Source organism: Polypterus senegalus, chromosome 4 (assembly GCF_016835505.1).
Source record: "Polypterus senegalus isolate Bchr_013 chromosome 4, ASM1683550v1, whole genome shotgun sequence".
Taxonomy (NCBI): Eukaryota; Metazoa; Chordata; class Cladistia; order Polypteriformes; family Polypteridae; genus Polypterus; species Polypterus senegalus.
Window position 1 is genome coordinate 49,850,225 of NC_053157.1, and position 21,924 is coordinate 49,872,148.

General features: G+C 34.8%; 1 protein-coding gene across 5 annotated transcripts in view; it reads right to left on the minus strand.

Annotated features, from left to right (window-relative positions):
• The window catches only part of agtpbp1 (ATP/GTP binding carboxypeptidase 1), a 287,469-nt gene that overhangs the window by 139,520 nt on the left and 126,025 nt on the right, over nucleotides 1–21,924 (minus strand). For all 5 annotated transcript variants that reach the window (XR_005633318.1, XR_005633317.1, XM_039750596.1 and 2 more), the window contains exons 5-9: nucleotides 16,577–16,640; nucleotides 10,293–10,439; nucleotides 9,136–9,267; nucleotides 8,417–8,510; nucleotides 3,347–3,384 (exon numbers count right to left, since the gene is read on the minus strand). Coding sequence is in view for 3 of the 5 variants with exons in the window: in XM_039750596.1 (XP_039606530.1) it covers nucleotides 3,347–3,384; nucleotides 8,417–8,510; nucleotides 9,136–9,267; nucleotides 10,293–10,439; nucleotides 16,577–16,640 (475 nt within the window). In the remaining 2 variants the exon portion in view is untranslated. The remainder of the gene's footprint in view (nucleotides 1–3,346; nucleotides 3,385–8,416; nucleotides 8,511–9,135; nucleotides 9,268–10,292; nucleotides 10,440–16,576; nucleotides 16,641–21,924) is intronic.

Consider the following 21,924-nt stretch of genomic DNA (forward strand, 5'->3'; position numbering starts at 1 on the left):
TGAAGTGCCAATAATTTTATTTTTTAGTTACGTAAGAATTATTGCCTTACTTATTCATTTAACTGGAATTTTTATTTTCAACTCAATTAAAACTACATTTTCACTGATAGTTCTGGCTTTAGTCTTATTTTTCATGAACCCTAATAACCCTGTACCATTCACTGATCACTAACTTCTATTCAATGGTATTGTAAGGAATTGTGGTTTTAATGCAAACCTCAGATAAGTAATGATATCTCAGCAACAATTCAAAAGACAAAGACCACATTTTCTGGAGATGTTCATGACATTGTAAACTAGCTTCAGCTATATAAAAAAAACACTGACCAATTTTAAAATATTTATTTTTCGCATAATTAATTTTTTAATATTATAATCACTCATAATATGGGAATACTCATATTTAGGGAGATATAGCCAGTCAAACTCATAACCCCACCCCACCAATAAGTTTAAACTTTGTTATCTGATTAATATTGATCCAAGACATGTGCAATTTCAGTTCCAACTTAGCATGCTAAGCTTTGTTACAATCTGTGACGATGAGGTCCAAAAGTGTAATGATTTGACATGGAACTACCCTAAGGTGTGTGAGATGTGTGTGCAACTGTCTGCTAGTCCAAAGGGTATTTAAGAAGGTGATCCCCATGTCAAATTTATTTGATGACCCAGGTATACTATGAATAATGAACTACACCAAAAAGGATTAATGCTATTTTCTTAATAAGCTAGATCTCAAATGTTTTATATTTATACTTGTGTAAAAAATGTATATATATGAAAACTGGAAAGCAAATAATGCATTGAACATTATTTTTATACTATACTGTATTGTTAATAAAAATACAATCTTTATGCATAGGCTACTTAAGCAAGTAAGTCTGTGGCAACAGTTGAAACTCGCCTAAGGATGACTGTGCTGTTAGTCATGTGTGAAACATGAAATCATGCCTTGGACACAAATCTTCTCTCATTTCTCCAAACGGAAATAGGATGCAACTGAAAGTCACAATCATTATTTTATGTACTGTTTCATTTTTTTTTTTTTGGAGTGGGCACCATCAACTGGCATTTCTCTTCTATGGGAATGGCCAAATCTAGGTGAAGACTGGAGGGTTCAATATTTCTAAGCGCATTTTTTATTATTAATAGGAAAAATGATACTGTTAAAATGTTTAGTGGCCATTACAAATGAAAGACTTCTTTGTCATTTACCTAGATCCCACTTTTTCTCCACATGAAGAGAGTATTGAAAATATCATTTACCATTTTTGCTGTTGAATTGCAGAGCATAAAACATTGTCAAGTATAATTAATACGAGTCTCAGCTACGGCCAGTGTTAAGAAATTAGTTTCTTCCATGGATTGTGACTTACAAATTAACTCATCATATCTGAAAAATGGTACTGCAAGCAGTGTGTTTAGCAGGTTAGCATAGGTATTTTCTAGTATTGTATGAGAACTGAAAGACTGTGAAGTATGCATAGGACATATTGAAAATATGATCTGGATAAAGAAGAAAGGTTAAACAAAAAAACCCAGCAGTATCCAGTCTTGGTTTAAAGCACAGAAAACATTACTCTGGTACAACTCCACAAAATTTATGGAAATATTATGAAAAATCTACAGAAATATTTGTGTTTCTTAATTTTGTCATTTTTATTCATATAAGAATCTATGTAGCCCAGTAGCATCTTTCTACGTATATCTAGTCCTAATTGAAATGCATTAGTTAAAGATGAAATCTACAGCATTAAAAAGCATCATATTAGAGATATGAATGTAGGATACTACAGTAGATTGAATAAGGACAAGAGAACATGTTTTATTAAATGACCAACCATAAAATGACATGAGAACAGATGTCTATTCTAGGCATTGGTTCAGTAATAACCCTGTCTATACAATAAAGTGTGTCAGAACAGATTTTTAAATAGGATAACTGTTGCTGGCTTAAGATAAACCATCATGGTAACCTGAGTTGCAGTATTAAAGAGTGTCCCTTAAAAAAATCTGAAGAAACCAACTCTTTTTGGAAAGATCACTCAACGCTCTATCTATCTATGCTCAGTTCAGCCATTGGCTTTTTCACAGTGACAAGAACTGATTTTTTCTGACATCAAAGTAGTTATGTTAACTGCACATGTAAGAGAATCATGCCTCATTCCATCTGAAAACTACTGAGCAACAAAGGTTTGCATAATTATATCACTGTCTTTGCTTTCAGTTGATGCTCCAACAATACAATAACTTGCCTCAGGCTGCAAAACGGAATAAGGGTGGAACCCATGAGTTATTTAGAAGATTGTAATTTAGAAGATTCAAGTGAAATCGTCCAGAACACGTATCGGTCTTCTTAGCCATTATTCAACTAATACTATATTTCTGTAATAATAATGTACAGTAACAGAAATAATATTAACTAGCAAATTTGAAATTGTTAATTACTATAAACTACTTTTGATCTATGACTCTGCTACTGAGGGTATTACTGCTGAAAAAGAAAAATACTTATTTTCTATGGGCAAATGCTGGAACCTTAGCCTCTGAGGTTTACAGTCTCAATAGTCACAATTGGGGGTGTCCTGTTTATAGTTAGACTCTATTTTAAAAGTAACACATATTAAGTTAAGTTGTGTAATCTCTGAGGTTTTATTCTGAAATACACACTGAGGTATTGCTCTTTACCCAGAGACTGCATATGAACTATCATGTACCACATGCTAAGACAGCTACTTAGCCCCTGGAGTTTTATTATAAAGGGCACGCTAGTTAAACAATTCTTAACTTCTGAGGTTACATATAAATGGCAATTATTAATCATTATTATATTTCCTTCTAGGTGTACATTAACCTAAAACTTTGCAAACAATATTAAGTGTAAGTTTACTCAAACATTAAAGTAAATTATAATCATTTTATAACTTAATATTTAAATATTACTTTAAACCTAACAATAAACTGGAGACAGTTTGAGAAATTCACACCCTAGTTAAGCATGACGACTGAAACTCAAACTGGAAAAATAAACCATTAAATTACTAACTGTGAACAGCTAAAAATGTATACATGAAAATAAACATTAAAAAACACGTTAGAGCTTTCTATTTTGGAAGCAAAATGTTGGTAACACAAATCAATGTAACCATCTACTAGTAATTTGCTTTAAAAGTTTTTCCTAACAAGACAGTCTTTATTTTAAATAATGTATTTTTATCAAACTCTTATAGCATAAACTTCAAATGGGTTAAAATAATTAAAACAACACAGACTACAATAAATGAACATAAAAATTACACAAACTATAATTTTAAGATTAAAAATACCTAAATGACAGAATACTTACTTGATTTTAGTAAAGCTGCAAATGTGTCCAGAGTTACCCTACATATGAAAAGAAAAGTAAAAATACTATTCCTTTAATCATGTTAACAACCTACACTACAAAGGTGGAAAGAGTACTAAAAAATTCTCAAGTATAAAGTACTCTCCAAAGAATTTACTCACATGAAAGTAAAATGTAGTTACTTTTGATAAAAACCAAACCTAAATTAGTACATATCCTCCAATGTATAATGTGCTTTGGAAATATAATGTATAAAAATAATAGAATGTATTTATATAAAAATATATTAACAACATACTTAAAACATACACACATTAAAATAGAAACAGTGTACAACAAATGGCAATTCAATTTCAAACTAATTCTTAAGTATACTTCTGACAAATGGATGTTAAGCAAGTAATCAAAATCATCCTTAAATATCAGTTAACAATGTAGTCTGTAGTTATCAATTATAAACATCATTTGAGACAACAAAGACTTCAGTGGAGAGAAATGAAAATCTTACAGTTTCACAAATGATGTTTTGCAGCAGGAGACAATCAAAGTCAAAAACCAAAAGGCTGTTTAATCTTATTGATAACATGCAAGTAGAAACTGCACAGTTAATGGCATACAGAACTTCAAAAACTCAAATTGATGTTGTTGCACGGTACTTCCTCAAATATATGAAAGTATTGAATAAGAAAAACAAATATGTGCACATCTGGAGCAGAAAAGTTTCTCAAACAGAATGAGTCATTGATTGCTGAAGTGAAGTACAGTACTTAACCTGCAAAAGACCTTAACATTTGGCCAATTGTCACTTTAAATAAGTCCTTAGACAAATACAGTACTGATTGTTGGCTACTGTTTGGCATCAAAATGTAGTGGTTTGCAAGAGAATGGGACTGTTGTATATGCTAAGTGCAACTCGGCTATGCATTACACATCGAAGGGAAGCATCTATTTTTAAAGGGCAACTCCCATCATCTTTTAAAAAAAAAACAAACTATCATACTGACAGCTGAGCTACCAATCCTTCAAGCCTTCAAAAAACAGCTGGAAGCAAAGACACTTGTTTCATATCAGTGAAATTAATATATTGTATATTGTATTAAGTATATTGGCTTAGTACCTTCAAAATTAAAAAAAAAAAAAAAAAAAATCAACAAACATTTAATTAACATTTTTTTTTAATTTAAAGACAAATTAAGTAAAAAATAGAAAAAAAGTTTTACTTTTTTGTTCATTGTACAATTTCTAATACCAAAGCTGTAATTGTAAAAGTAAATTCAAATTAAAACACGCAGTGCTTGTTTCTTACTAGTATTCAATGGCAAAATCCACCTAAGTGTTAGCAGAAGCAAATGTGCTGCATTTGCCAGAGAATATCTTCCTGGCAATTCACTGTGCACCTGGTTTAGGTGAACTCCTTTTTCCAAGTGCCCCATGATGTTTTGCAAGGCCATTTTCATGCAGGCCTACTGTAGGAACATTGCTAATGCGAGCATCACAGGGTTCTAAGCACACGAGGAAAACAAAAAAAAATTCAGCTTCAGCTACTAAAATGTGCTGAAACCATGTACTGAAACACTTGAAAATAGTATGCAATATTTTTTCAGTCTCTAGCTAAACTCGTTTCTTGAACTCACTGTCATTTCAAACCCCCGGGCTCTTTGACTGATGTTGGTGGGTGAACAGTGAACTTAAAAGGGTAACAATTGGTCCCAAAGCCACAATGTTTGAGAAACACTGCCAAATTTCCATCCCATGTGTGTTTAAAAAATGTATACACAAAAAATTTGCAGTATTATGGAGTACTGCCACTGGATATATAATACTGATCCTTGTTGGCAGCACAGCACCATATGGCTAATTGTGCATGCAATTTAGCAATGTTCCTGGCAACCTTAAAAGGAGTAATTTTCCTGTCCCTTCCCTCATCGGAAAACACAAGATATATTAATCTTTGCTAGTGTTTCTTTCTTCTTGTTGGAAGGAGAAAGTGTGAAGCATCTGCACAGACACATGGGAAAAAATTCTTACATTCTTATCCTTATTTACCGCTCTGTCCAGGTGCTCAGGATGATTTGTATTGTAACAGAAAATGTTGTTTATTCAGGGCTTTATAGTAGTGATTGTATTTTTGTAGTTTAATGTGATTTATTGTCTGTTATTTTAATAAAAAGCTTTGTATTTCCTGCATTTCTCTCTATTTAGTGTTTAATGTGGCCATATCACCCACCCCTAACTACTAGTTTAAAAAAATCCACTTCCATGTATTTTAGTAAGTTTTGAGAAATATGTAACTCCACAGTTTTTGGAAGTAGAGTTTACACTGCCTAATGAAGCTGCTTATGTAATTGTGATTAAAAGGCTCTGCCAAGTTTTACCTTTGATGTCAAGTCTATACTTTAAATGCTGTGCTGCTGCTATTCCTAGAGTTTTCCACCACCTTATTCATCGGACACGTAATCTCCACATGCAGAAAAGAAGGTTGTGGCAAACAAGATTTAAGGTGGGGTCTTTAACAGATGTTGGGCAAAACACTGGGTCATTCAAAAGCATATAATGTGTGAAAGTCATAACGGATGGACTTGCATCCTGACTGGGATGGAAGGCAAGTACTTGCCCGACTGGGAGCCTGTAATGGAAGGACAATATGGATAGAGGTGCAACCCCACAGTGACAATTATCAGTTCTTATCCCAATTGGGCTGAAAATCATAATATATGAACATGGGGGCAACATTATATCCAGAATAATACATCCACTAGTTTAAGAGGTGGCTGTGCTCCTTTGGCGTGGTCCCAGTTTAAAACACCTGTGCATTAGTTTATGCACAGCTCGCTCGAGTTCCCACCACATTGCAAGACCTTTCAGCCATTCTGTTGTAAATTTGGTGGTGTGCCTGGGATTAGTGTCCTGTTGCATGACCCAATTTTGGACAAGCTTAGTCTTACATTTGACCTTAGAATGCTTTGGCATATACAGGAGTTCATGATCGACTCCATGACTGAAAAGTGCCCACGTTCTGTGGCTGCAAAACAAGCTCAAACCATCACCCCTCCACAACCATACTTGACAGCTGGTATGAGGTGTTTGTGCTGATACAGTATGCTGTGTTTGGTTTTTGCCAAATGTGGCACTGTGAATTATGGCCAAAATCTCCATTTTGGTCTTGTCTATCCAAAGAACATTGTTCCAGAGGTCTTGTGATTTGTTCAAATGCAACTTTGCAAAAAAATAAGCCATGGTGTCATGTTCTTTTTAGAGAGAAGAGGCTCTCTCCTGGCAACCCTTCCAAACGAGCCATACTTGTTCAGTCTTTTTCTAATTGTATGGTCATGAACTTTAACATTTAACTTGCTGAGGCCTGTTTCAGATGTGCATGGTCTGAAATTGAGGTGAATTTGCTGGGATGTCCACTCCTGGAAACAGTGGCAACTGTCTTGAATGTTTTCCACTTATTAATAATCTTTCTCACTATAGAATAATGGACTTCAAAATGTTTGGAAATAGCCTTATAACCTTTTCCGGACTAATGGGCAGCAACAATTGCTTCTTTAAGATCATTGCTGATCTCTTCTCTCCTTGGCATTGTCATAACACACACCTAAATGCTCCAGACCAGCAAACTGCCAAAACTTCTGCTTTTATAGAGGTCATCACGCTTGCTGATGATCAGTTAATCAAGAGCATTTGATTAGTAACATCTGGCTGCCAGTTCCCATAGGAGCTGTAAGGGTGCACGTAAGTTTTCACACACTGCCTTCTGATTTTGGCTTAAATTTTGTTAAACAAATAATGACATGATGTAATATGTTGTGTGTTCTTTTTCCTCTGAGGTTGTATATATCTAATTTTAAGACCATGATTTTTTGTATTATGTCCCGATAAGTAAAACCTTGGGATTGAAAGAGGGTGTACATTCTTTTTCGCATGATTATACATAATAAAATTAATTGCTCATTGAAAACTCCGCATTTTAAACAAAAGCAAGCAATTTTAATAGCCCACTCTAAAATTGTAACAAAAGAGAACTGTTACTAAATAAAGAGTGGAAAGTGTTTGCATTCAAAAATACTTTACAAAGTACAATTCCCTATATAACCTACTCAAACAAAGCAACAAAAGTAAATGTTGTTGCTTTGCACAACTCTTGCACTATATATTAAAATGCAGTTATCAGGAGTTAAGGCTGTTAGACTTGCTAGTGTTCCTGATGAAAGATCAGAAAACATGACATATAAGGAAACAAATGCACAATGCATATATTTGCTCTGGAAAGTGTCACATAAATAAATTAATGCAAAATTAGGAATTTGCTACAATTTATAACTTGAGACCTGTACCTTCAAATGAGTTGTTAAATATCTAAATCTTAGCATAAATATTTGAACAAGACATATAAAAAAGGGATGATAAAAAAAGAAAATAGAGACATTTTTAAAGACAAAAACTGAAATTTTAAAGTGTAATAACACTAATCTAATATTAACATTGAACAAAGAGTATAGCTAGATAGATAGATAGATAGACACACAGACAGACATACAAAGCAAAATAACAGTAAGCAACATAGGAAATAACTTTAATGAAATCCGAATTAACCCCTTGCAAAAGCTCTGCTCTGAAAGAATTAAGAGTAGCAGAATACATATCTGAAATAGAAAACCAGTTAAGAACAGCATGTCAAGAAAAGCCTGCTCTTATTGCTATACTAATACCAGGACTGAGCATTTCTACTATAACAAAAATAACTGATATTAATCTTGTCTGTTTTGGTTAAAACAGCTTATAAAGCATATTCTGGAAATTTCAATGTGATGAAACAAATCCATCAAACCTGTCTGTTTTAAGTAATAGTAAGATAATCTGGTGATTGCTTCTGGTTAAAAATATGGAGTAAACATTAAATGAGTATCCATTTTTAAATTACAATATTTTATACATATTATCCTGGAAACATACAGTTTGTATATTATAATACTTTTTCCAATTAATATAAGAAATGGCTCTGTAGATTCATGCTTAAGATATTCTTGAATAAAATATTTTCTTATCTTCTAAAACAGATGTACATACTTCATTAAGCTTGTATTCCGTTTGCTGAAAGGTCCAATTATTTTAAACATAAGCTCCACAGCTCCATTCTTTCCTAATGATACAGCATTTACAGCTATAATTAAATTAAAACAAAAAAGAAAACAATGAGTTACATGGAAATAATTATTTTCATGACAAAATCATTTCAAATTGTGTTCTTGATATTATTTATTAAATGTTGTCCTGGAAAACCTAGTATGCAATTAAATATAAAGATTTTAAGCTAATTATTTTTGAATTTCTTACTCTATGTATTTTCTCTTCCAGCTTGTCTTGAGGTTTTTCTCATAATAGAAAAGCTTGGAAGATGAGCTATAGTACGTGCAAGGAAAAGAGTGACCTTTATTAAATAGTTTGTGTACAAATTTAGAGGTCATCTTAGTATTTGATGAAACAGACAGTGGTGGAGAAAAAGTACTATATTTTTTCCCATATTAAAAATATTGTTATTTTTACCCCATCTTTCACCACATGTTTTAAAATGCCATGATAATTTATACAAAGTATATATGCAAAGATTCCTTCTGAAACATCTCTACTACGCATTGACTAAAACATAAATACAAATAAATAAAATAATTAATGAATGATTAATTAATTAATTAAAAGGAAAGAAATTCTAAATGGCAAGTCCAGACATCGAAGAAGATTTAACAATTAAGTCATTAAGTATAAACTACAAAAAAAAAAATACTTACAGTTTCCAGAATACACACGAAGAACCTGAAGGCATGGTAAAATTAGCTTTGAGTTCTGAAGATTTTGTTTCACCAAATTTAAAGTTATATTTAGGGCTCCACTAATTCTGGCTTTGATAGCAAATTTTTTGTCTTAAAAATAAAAAGAAAGAAAAAAAGAAATGACTAACTATGTGACTTAAATATTAAGTAATGCTGAAGGGTGGGGGGGAGAAGAGTCTAACACTTAACTCTGCATTCATTTCACACTGCTAAATCTTACATTAGTCACTGGTGGTACTGAAACATCTAGTCTACATACGACGATAGTTTTACTAGCAAACACAAAATTCTCAAAAACGCTTAATCTTCAGTTTTAGCTGAGGAGATGAATGGATGTGGTGTCAGTATGTTTTATTACATGATTAAACACTTTTTATTTTTGTGGTCCACATTAAATATAATTCAGAACATCTTGTTAAAAAATTTTCTTCAAAAAAAGTTTAAACAAACTGCTATGAAACCAGTTTATAATATAAAAATAATATTAAACACACAAAAATACCTTTTCTTGCACACAAATCAAGAAACAGTAAAATCATTTCATTTTAAAATTAAAAATTTACTCATAGCAGACTGTGCAAAAAAACTTTGTTTAACCAGTACTGGAGAATACGCAATCATTAATATTCATGATTCAATAAACACAGAAATTATCTGCCTTGCAGAAAAACAGATTTTGCAATAGCAAAAGAGTTCTGTAAATATTACACCATTCAACTTAAACCTTGACTTTTGATAGGTGATTTTTTTTTTTAACTGCTGATCATAATAAAAATAAATACAGCAAAGCTTTCCACAAGTATAATTTTATAATAACAGACTATGTGTTGTGTAAATAAGTAAGGTAGGGAATATCATCTTTTTCAGTATAGAAAATTAGAATTTATAACCTAAGCATTAGACAGTTGATTCTGTTCATCTGGACATAGTTTTTTTCCCCCGATATGTTTCATCAATTATCCAAGTGACTTCCTCAGTCTCCCTCTCTTAAGGTGATAAGAGTTTTGTTCACATATACTGCTTTGCTCTTACTGTGGTTATTTAAAACAATCAAATCAAATAATAAAGAAAATAAAGAAATTAAATTCAGAGCTATAATGTTAAGTATACATTACCTTTTGGTCCAGCCTTTGCTAGAATTGAATGAAGCTGAACCATGAGCTCCTCACTAGGTGGCGATTCTTTACTAGCGCTAAGTAACAGCTGCAAAATAATCTGAGTTCCACCTTTTGATATCAGCACTCCAACTCTTCGTCCACCAGCTACAAAAACAAAATTGTGTGTCCTTTGTTTACAAATATTTAAAAAGTCACAGATTTAATTTAGCTACAAGTAACTGAAATGCTACTTACATTCATTCAAAACAGTGTACAGCAAGCATTTCCTACAAAGCTATACATTAACTACAACAGCATACAAACTAGACCTGGTAAAGTAGTTGCATATGTTTGCCATAAAACAATTTATGATTTTTTTTTGTCCCCTGGAGGCATTATCTTCCTGTTTTAATATCCCTCTCCACTCCATTATCTTATTTTGCAAATACTGCTTGTTCATTTTGTTTAACCAGCTGCCTCAAATACAACCTTATTATATGTATATGGAACCTGCTGCTAGCTAAGTACCTAAAATAAAACAACCTTCATATAACTGTTTTGAACAAAGACCCACTAGCCATACCATAGACATCAAAAAAATGTATGCAATGAAATCAAAATCATTACAAAATCACCATAAAAAATCATATTTTAACAATAAAATATATATTATGCTAATTTAAAAGTTAATGTAAAAATTGCTTACAGCTTTGGCATGCATGAGTGACAGAACGGCAAGCAAATGGAAGTTAATCAAAATCTACAAAATAATGTTAAAACTTTCTGTAATATTCTTATATTTTCAAACTACTACACAATTTATAATATGTCTGTTTCATAATTATTTTCTATTTTAACAAAGGCAATGTGTTTATGTTCCAAGCAAACCACAAACAAGTTCAGTCAATTATGACTATTATTTTCCATCAGTTAAAGATAAGAGAACTGAATTCTTCATAGACATGAGCTTATTTGTGTCAAGAGAGGAAATATGGTGCTTTTTTTTTAAACAAAAGCTCAATAAATAAATACAATTATTATGATATACAACAAACCCCTCTCAAATATATACCAGAACGACTAAAAAAAACAGAAAACTTCTGACAGTCTCAGTGAATACAGTTATATAGCAATTGATATAAAGGATCCCCAGAAACAATTCTTGACATGCTTCTACTGAATATTTTGTGGGATAAAAGTAATGTTAGAGAGATGATGTGCAGCATTGTTCATAATGGCGTTTTTGTTTATATTCGTATGGTCCCCCCTGTATTTACTATAACTTAATCTAGTGATCAGCAAAATGATCTGCATAAAACTGAACTTGCAGTGAAACTTAGTTTTGCTTTGCAAAAACATTCCAACAAAACTTGTGCCATTATCACACATTTTTACATATTTCATCTTTAACCTTTTTTCCTTGGGCAAAACCATAGCCAAATTTATTCTGGTGCAAAGTGTGGAAAGGGTTTGCAGCTAGACGGAACATGCTTAAAAGCACTATAGAGGTGCTTCTTAGCTGCTTAAATCCATTGGCCTAGGAATATGACCATCACTGGGCCATCTGGTTTACAGTGTGCACAGATGGTGCTACCTCTGACCCTAAATGTGCAGTGTGAGATAGAACTGTTAATTTGAATGCCAGTAATGCATAATGTAAATAAGAACACAGAGCCACATGGCAGGAGCCATAAAAGACTGGAGTGGATTCTGAGGGTGGCAGAGGAAGTAGACAGCAGTTTTGGCTGGGGAATAATCTTTACAGAGCAATATTCCTTACTTACCACACCACAAAACAAAAAACCTTATTTTAGTGAGTTTCATATTTCACAACTGCAAAATCTCATCATTTACTGTATATATTATATATAAGCACATACACTACTTGTGGCACACTGTGAAAAATTGCAACAAGCTTTTATAGATTGAGAGTATGATTTAACTGGGAAAGACACCTATACTTTGTGTCATTTGAATAAATATTAATACAGTTAATCAAATAATTCTTAACAGATGTGTGACTTTATATAAGCTAGTTTTTAATCCTAAAAACATGATTATGTATTCACTATAGAGAAAAAAACATAAATTACTTAGTTTATGCACTTTATCTTTTGAAGTTTGGGGTTTAAGTCTTTTAAGGCAGTGTTTGTTAAGTTCAGCAATGAAGTACCTCCAAGGCTGTATTTTTAAGAAATCCACATACATTGTATACTTGACTATAACTTTAATTGTTTATGTTTCTTTTGCCATTTTCACTTAGTTTAAACTTTTATAGCAATCAGTGTTGTCAATATGAATATGTATCTGGAAAAGGGTGAATTAAAAATGAAATTAAGCATGTAAAAGTGAGACAAAATTAAAATATTTTAGAAATAGCCTTGGAAGAAGACAATAAAAAGGATATAATAATGACATCAATTAAAAGTAAGAATATTGTATTGATTGCAAAACTGGCTAGAATAAAACCCCATAGCCACAGAAGTTCTCAAGGACGGAACTTGGTGTAATGTATTAATGTAATAAATGTGGAAATAATGAACAGATTAAGTAAAATTTCTGTTTTATTTTTTTTATTAAAATGTTCTTATTCTAGTTAAATGCATGGACTTATGTGGCCTCTTCTTTTGCTTTATGACAGCACCTGTGAGTTCTTGCAATTGTCAATGCCTGCCAAAACCACTGCACCTGTATTCATATACTCTCTTCCATACTCTATACTCTATATATAGTCAAATCTAAGGGATCTTTCTTAGTTATAGTAAAATTGATAGATTTATAAATCTTGTCTGCTTAGTTTTTTAGTACAAAAAAGGAACCAAATGTAATGCAGCACTTTAGTATAAAAGGAATAGGATGAGTAAACACCACCACCATCTTCTGGACATTTTAATATATTACAACAGATACTGAGTTAATATTTGCACCTTCCATTTCAAAAAACTTGCAATAACATGGCTAACTTTTCTGACAAAAAATAATTATGCATTAACTTTACATTTTAGGAAGTATTGAGGAATAAAAGCAAACATTAAAATCTGCAAAATAAAATCATTGAAACCAGATGTAGTGTAGTGTTTCAGTATACACACACACAGACACAAAAACAAACTTTAAATTTGCTTTTTAGTGAAGAATTCTTAAAATGAGTGCAACATGAGTTGCAGCTGAAGCAAAAAAAAAGAACAGAAATGACATGAAATAAATAAAGCATGTATGTTTAATTCAGAATGATTGAGAAAAAAAGTGCTTTTGAATGGTCATAAAAGAAGGTGGATTGCCTAGCCTAAAACACAAGAAAACTGGATTGGATCCCTAGCAACATTACTTTCAATGTATATTTTGCACATTTACCTTGAGCCTACAGAGATTTTCTCTGGTAATTATTTTTCTAACATCCCAAAAATCCACAGTTGAGGTTAACTGATAAATCTAAATTAGAATGATATGACAGTGTGTGGTGGTTGTTTACTTAAATAACTAATGAAGTAAGGGCATAAATGGAGTGAGGAAGAAAAGCCAGTGTCAAAACCAAAAAATCAAACTGATATGTCATCAAAAATAGAACAAACAAACAAAATTAAAACACCTTTATACCAAAAAGATGTCTGTAAGCCTGAAGGAGTTTGAATTTCAAAAATGACACTCTGAACACTATAGGTTTTTTTTTTTTTAAATCCTAAACTTGGCTGAGTTGGTAATGCATGTGCCATCCTTTATACAGTCAAATCAGCTGCATCACACACTTCCAGGTGGCTGTGGGAAAGTTTGCCATTGAAATGGGTGAGGTGACCCGTAGTAGCCCCTATAAAACACATAGTCGTCAGACCTAGATGCTGAAAATTTATAACTTTTTCATAACAACTGCTTGCAAGACAAACATTAGAATCCGATTCCATGCGAAAAAAAAGTATATGAATAGATAGCTAAAATCCATTTACAAGTTCCCACAAGAACTTATTCAAAAAATAACAGTCACAGCAGAATACACGGGAATCTATAAAAGGAGAGATTGGCTGATGGATGAGATAGCCTAGTATGAGCAAAGACCTGACTCCAATGAATAAATCCAAATCTCAGGAAATATATAATTTTTGCTTTTTTTTTTTTTTTATACCAGTGTGAACAATAAAATATCAAACTAATAAAAAAACAAATACAAATGAATAACAGAAATAAAATCTAAAAAAAATCTCAAGAAAAGCTATGAAAAGAAAATACTTAACTCTTTTAGGGCAGATGTCGAGTTTTCTCGACAGGAGGGGTTGAGGGCGCAAATCGACAAAAGTCGACATCCGGGGGTAAAGGGCAAAAATCAGCTGTTAATGGAGACAAAACACACTGTTACGTCACAGACATCCCCCTCTCTGCTTGGAGGAATGTTAGACTCACTGACTCGCCATCTAATCTTTAAATGTGTGTGAGTTACAAAATGTAAACAAAGGCAAGATGGCACTGACATCTCACACGGGAGCGATGCGAGTGCAGAAAAGAAAATACTCAGCAGACGGTGTTTTACGCATTATCGCCGAGTCAGACTCTGATTTTTCAGAATCTAATTTTGTTAATGGTGATCAGGAGATCGAGCAAGAGAGTGAGGAACTGGCATCAGCTGATCGGACATCAGCCGATGCTGCCCTAGCTGATCGGCTGCCAGCTGTGTGCATTCGCGCAGCCAACGCACCTACGGCAAGGTTCATGTGGGAGAAATACCCAGACATTGATCCATGGGAGCCAAACTGTTTACTGGACTTCACAAGACAGCATGGTTTACTGTTGGACACAACAGATTACCAGCTGCTGGATTACTTCAGGCTGCTCTTTTCTGATGCTGTTTTTCAGCTACTGTCAGACGAGACAAATAGGTATGCATAGCAATTTTTTTGAATCGCGGGCTGAGCTTACATTACATTCTTGTTTTTTCAAAGTGGAAACCCACAACAAAAGACAGGATGAAGGGCTTTGTGGCATTATATGTAGAGATGGGACTAGACTGGCGATATAACTTCAGTGAGCATTGGTCCAAATGTGCTTTGTACCCTGGTGGCTTTGGATAGGTTATGCCACGTGATAGGTACGTGCTCCTGCAAAGTTTTATTCACTTCTGTGATAACCAGAAGCAAATCCCAAGGGGTGATCCAGGCTATATAACCCCATGTATAAAGTTGAGCCCCTGCTTGACATTGTGGAACCAACATATAAACAATTTTATTAGCCTGGCAGTGATTTGTCTGTGCATGAATCTATGATAAAATACAAGGGACACCTTTTTTTCCGCCAATATATGCCAGACAAGTCCACAAAGTATGGCATAAAGGATTTTGTACCGGCAGAAGCAAACACTGGTTTCTGCCTGAAAGTAATTGCATATACAGGGAAGTATTTCTTTCAAAGAGAGAGCTGTATCAGGGCTATGAACATTTGGGTCATGTTGTGTAAATCTGGACAATTTTTATACATGCCCAGAATTGTTCATGGAGCTACAGAGCAGGGGAATTGGAGCTTGTGGCACAGTAAGGGTGACAGGAGACAGAGGCCTTCACAGTTGAAGCCAGACAGACTGAAGATGAAAAGAGGTGACAATATGGTTTTCATACGAGCGGAAAACTTGGTGGCAGTGTCAAGGCACGATGTCAAACCAGTGACTTGTCTCTCTACAGTGCACACTAACAACATATTTGAGTAAGTGCAGCAACAGACAACTGAAAAGGAGGCATCAGTGCAACATGTATTCTAAGCAGTGCAATGTGGCAATGCATGCCATTGGCTGCTTTGAGCAATATCATACTTTGCAGGGCTTTGCTGTGTACCATGTATGTGATATGTATGTGAAATCATAGTATGCAGGCTCATACAACATGCAAGACAGTAACATTTGTCAAAAGTAAATATTTTTGGTTGATTTGATTGCTTTGTGTTATTTTTTTTTTTTTTTAAAAGTTAGTTTTTGGAAAAATATTTAGCCCTGGGAGAAAAGAAACAAAATAAATAAATAAATAAATAATTGGCCCTAAAAGGGTTAAAGAGCAAACAAAATATTCCATTGCAGAACCTGCAACAGACATTAACACCTGTCACTGAAAGCTGAAGGTGAAGGCATTGTGCTTATTTACCCATTTCTTGAAAATCATTATGTGTGAAAAGCTCAAATACTGCAAGGAAGCAAAGCTAGGTATAAAGACAAAGGCAAACATTTGATACTTATGCAATGTAATATAAAAGATGACACTACATAATTACATACCACATTAGTTTACAAATAATAAGTTTTCCATTTATATTTAATTTTAACATTCACTTACTTGCAGATATCAATTCATTCAGAATATAGAGTACATTCAGAATAGTCTGAGGGTCCCTTGAACTCTGTTAAAAATAAAACAAAGTCAGTTTATTATTTCTTATAAAGTATAATGTATAAAAGATACAAACTGATATAGGTAACCTTTTACAAGTCATACTACAGCTAGAGGCAGCACGGATCACTTCCCGGGTCTTCCCTGTGTGAACTTTGCATGTTCTTCCTGTGTCTGTGTGGGTTTCCTCCTGACTGACTATAGCTATATACAAACTAATAAAGTTAGGAAATAGGGTATTGCTTATTGACTTTTTTAAAGCAGTGCAACTTAAAAATAAGTGAAACATTTAATTATTAAGTTCAGACTTTGGATTTGAAGGCTAGAGCCCCTTAAGTGACCTACTTATTGACATTTTCTGTGATGCAACTTGAAGGGTGCATGAACTTGCAAATCTCACTATTTTGAATTACCCGTTATCGTTATCATAAACTGTGTGAAGTACCTACTGTATATATAATGAATGATGTCACAAGAACCAATATTTCAGTTCTAACTTGGTACCAAGAGTCCAAAAAAATAATGCCAGTTGTTTTTACAGTATTGGTAGTACCGAGAAAGATGGTACTGCACTCATGTGTGACTGCATATAGACAAATTACTTCAGAAGGCCGTATAACAATGGCTAATAGTAGGGATGTTACGGCACCACTTCAACATAAGTCAAAAAGAAGAACAGCTGTAGTTGTGTCTGAAAATACTTTTCATTGGTGCAGTATAATTGTAGGACACAAGTGTTAGACTCATGCTTTTATCTAACAAACAAACAAAAAAAAAATGAAAAAGCAAAACTGCCTTACATGCAAGCTCCACTTTCCCCCCATTATGGAATTAATTCAGAAACAGATTTATGCGTGCTTAGAGAGCAAAATTACATTACAATTCAAATAAGGGGTAGTCTTTATCTTGTGTTCTTATACAATTGCAGGAGTAGATGAAAAGATTACAACACTAATTGCTTTGCCATGCATTAATTCTCCGATTGCTAAGAGCACTTCCACAAATGTTCACATCATTCCAAACAGCTGTTCGTTTTCTAATCGGTACATGCAGTTCAATGCCATGGATTGTTGAAGGGGACCTCACATACATCCAGTTATGCATATCGGACTGGGTGATGTAGGAGGTCTGGCAAGACTAACAGCTGCAGCAGGAAAACACAGAGGTCAGATGAAAATGAATTGGCTACTTGTCTTGTCTACAGAAAAGTCGCTCCATTTCATCTCTATCTCGCTCCATTTCTCAATACAAAAGTACAATTTGGATTTTCTGGTGGTCTTTTTGAAAAATCCACTTGATTTCTTATTTGCTTAAGACGTGGGCATTACAAAATAAAAATTGGTCAAAGGACGAGGTACATTCTATTAATATGACATATACTGTGTTAATAGAGACAATTGACGAAACATGCAGTTAGCAGGAAAAGCTAAAGAGCATATATCAATGATAGCAAAATACCCGCGCTTTGTAGTGGAGAAGTAGTGTGTTAAAGAAGTAAAGAAAAAGAAAAGGAAACATTTTGAAAATAACGTAACATGATTGTCAATGTAATTGTTTTGTCACTGCGAGGAGTATTGCTGTCATACTGCGCTTCGCAGCGAAGTTGTATGTTAAAGAAGTTTTGAAAAAGAAAAGGAAACTGTTTAAAAATAACAACATGATTGTCAAAGTAACTGTTTTGTGTATTTGGCGGCAGGTCAGGAAGTTGATTTCGTCTAGCTGCATCAGAAAATGTACAACGTCTGACACTCCTCCTTTTTACTGTTTTCTCACAGCTTGGATTGCTGCTGTCATAATCGGTTTCAGTATATATATATATATATATATATATATATATATATATATATATATATAAACACACACACACATACACTCACCTAAAGGATTATTAGGAACACCATACTATTACGGTGATTGGCCCTCTTTCGCCTTCAGAACTGCCTTAATTCTACGTGGCATTGATTCAACAAGGTGCTGAAAGCATTCTTTAGAAATGTTGGCCCATATTGATAGGATAGCATCTTGCAGTTGATGGAGATTTGTGGGATGCACATCCAGGGCAGGAAGCTCCCGTTCCACCACATCCCAAAGATGCTCTATTGGGTTGAGATCTGGTGACTGTGGGGGCCATTTTAGTACAGTGAACTCATTATCATGTTCAAGAAACCATTTTGAAATGATTCGAGCTTTGTGACATGGTGCATTATCCTGCTGGAAGTAGCCATCAGAGGATGGGAACATGGTGGTCATGAAGGGATGGACATGGTCAGAAACAATGCTCAGGTAGCCCGTGGCATTTAAACGATGCCCAATTGGCACTAAGGGGCCTAAAGTGTGCCAAGAAAACATCCCCCACACCATTACACCACCACCACCAGCCTGCACAGTGGTAACAAGGCATGATGGATCCATGTTCTCATTCTGTTTACGCCAAATTCTGACCATTTGAATGTCTCAACAGAAATCGAGACTTATCAGACCAGGCAACATTTTTCCAGTCTTCAACTGTCCAATTTTGGTGAGCTCGTGCAAATTGTAGCCTCTTTTTCCTATTTGTAGTGGGGATGAGTGGTACCCGGTGGGGTCTTCTGCTGTTGTAGCCCATCCGCCTCAAGGTTGTGCGTGTTGTGGCTTCACAAATGCTTTGCTGCATACCTCGGTTGTAACGAGTGGTTATTTCAGTCAAAGTTGCTCTTCTATCAGCTTGAACCAGTCATCCCATTTTCCTCTGACCTCTAGCATCAACAAGGCATTTTCGCCCACAGGACTGCCGCATACTGGATGTTTTTCCCTTTTCACACCATTCTTTGTAAACCCTAGAAATGGTTGTGCGTGAAAATCCCAGTAACTGAGCAGATTGTGAAATACTCAGACTGGCCCATCTGGCACCAACAACCATGCCACGCTCAAAATTGCTTAAATCACCTTTTTTTCCCATTCTGACATTCAGTTTGGAGTTCAGGAGACTGTCTTGACGAGGACCACACCCCTAAATGCATTGAAGCAACTGCCATGTGATTGGTTGATTAGATAATTGCATTAATGAGAAATTGAACAGGTGTTCCTAATAATCCTTTTGGTGAGTATATAATATACTGCTCAAAAAATTAAAGGAACACTTTTTAATCAGAGTATAGCATCAAGTCAATGAAACTTCTGGGATATTGATTTGGTCAGTTAAGTAGCACAGGGGGTTGTTAATCAGTTTCAGCTGCTTTGCTGTTAATGAATTTAACAACAGGTGCACTAGAGGGGCAACAATGAGATGATCCCCAAAACAGGAATGGTTTAACAGGTGGAAGCCACTGACATTTTTCCCTCCTCATCTTTTCTGACTGTTTTTTTCACTAGTTTTGCATTTCGCTATGGTCAGTGTAACTACTGGTAGCATAAGGGGAAACCTGGACCCTACAGAGGTTGCACAGGAAATCCAACTTCTCCAGGATGGCACATCAATGTGTGTCATTGTCAGAAGGTTTGCAGTGTCTCCCAGCACTGTCTCAAGGGCATGGAGGAGATTCCAGGAGACAGGCAGTTAGTCTAGGAGAGCTGGACAGGACCATAGAAGGTCCTTAACCCATCAGCAGGACTGGTATCTGCTCCTTTGGACAAGGACAAACAGGATGAGCATTTTCATAGCTCTACAAAATGACCTCCAGCAGGCCACTGGTGTGAATGTTTCTGACCAAACAATCAGAAACAGACTTCTTGAGGGTGGTCTGAGGGCCCAACGTCCTCTAGTGGGCCCTGTGCTCACAACCCAGCACAGTAGAGCTCGATCGGCATTTACCATAGAATATCAGAATTGTCAGGTCCATCAATGGCACCCTGTGTTTTTCACAGATGAGAGCTGGTTCACCCTGAGCACATGTGACAGACGTTGAAGGGTCTGCAGAAGCCATGGAGAATGTTATATTGTCTGTAACATCATTCGTCAATCCTTGGACCCATTGTCAGACCCTATGCTGGTGCAGTAGGTCCTGGTTTCCTCCTAATGCACGACAATGCCCGGCCTCATGTGGCAAGAGTATGCAGGCAGTACCTGGAGGATGAAGGAATACCTAAAATACCTACACAATAACAATAATCGTAATAAACAAACAATAAAACAGCGGAGAAGGCGTGGATTAAATAAAAATGCTGTAGTTATCAGCAGGGAGACGTGAATCCCGTGGCGAAGCAAGGAAGGGAATGTAGAGACCAGAGCGACAGCCGGCCTTATATAGGCAGGCTGCCAACAACGTGGGAAGCGCTGAGATGGGGGACCCAACGCCGCCTCACACATTGACCGAGCTGCAGGCTACGGATGTATATATGCACGTAAGTAGGATTCGGTTAGCGTTAGGAACCCGCGTCCCAAATTTCTTGAAGATGGGCCCATAAGTAACAAAGAAAAGTTGAAAAGTTCAATATGGCAGCCGACAGTGGCATCATACCACCGAAATAAGTATGTACATCGGTTTCGGTTAGCGCAGGGAAGCCGCCTACCAAATTTCGTGAAGGTGGGGTCAGCCTTCTAACTACACGGGAAGTTGGAGAATTAGTAACGTGGGAAAGTTCAATATGGCGGCCGACAGTGGTGTCATACAATCGAAATAAGTATGTACATTGGTTTCGGTTAGCGCAGTGAAGCCGCCTACCAAATTTCGTGAAGATGAGGCCATAAATAAGAAAGTTCAACATGGCGGATGTTGTAGACCGTTATGACCGTTACGTGTAGAATTTCGAAATGAAACCTGCTTAACTTTTGTAAGTAAGCTGTAAGGAATGAGCCTACTAGATTTCAGCCTTCTACATACATGGGAAGTTGGAGAATTAGTGATGAGTCAGTCAGTCAGTGAGGGCTTTGACTTTTATTAGTATAGACTACCAGAATACCCGCACAAAGAAGTTATGAAAAAGAAAAAGAAAAATTTTAAAAATAATGTAACATGATAGTTAATGTAATTGTTTTGTCATTGATATGAGTGTTGTTGTCATATATTATATATATATATATATATATATATATATATATATATATATATATATATATATATATATATATATAGATATATATAGATAGATAGATATATGTATATATAAAGTGGGATGCAAAAGTTTGGGCAACCTTGTTAATAGTCATTATTTTCCTGTATAAATCGTTGGTTGTTATGATAAAAAATGTCAGTTAAATATATCATATAGGAGACACACACAGTGATATTTGAGAAGTGAAATGGAGTTTATTGGATTTACAGAAAGTGTGCAATAATTGTTCAAACAAAATCAGGCAGGTGCATAAATTTGGGCAC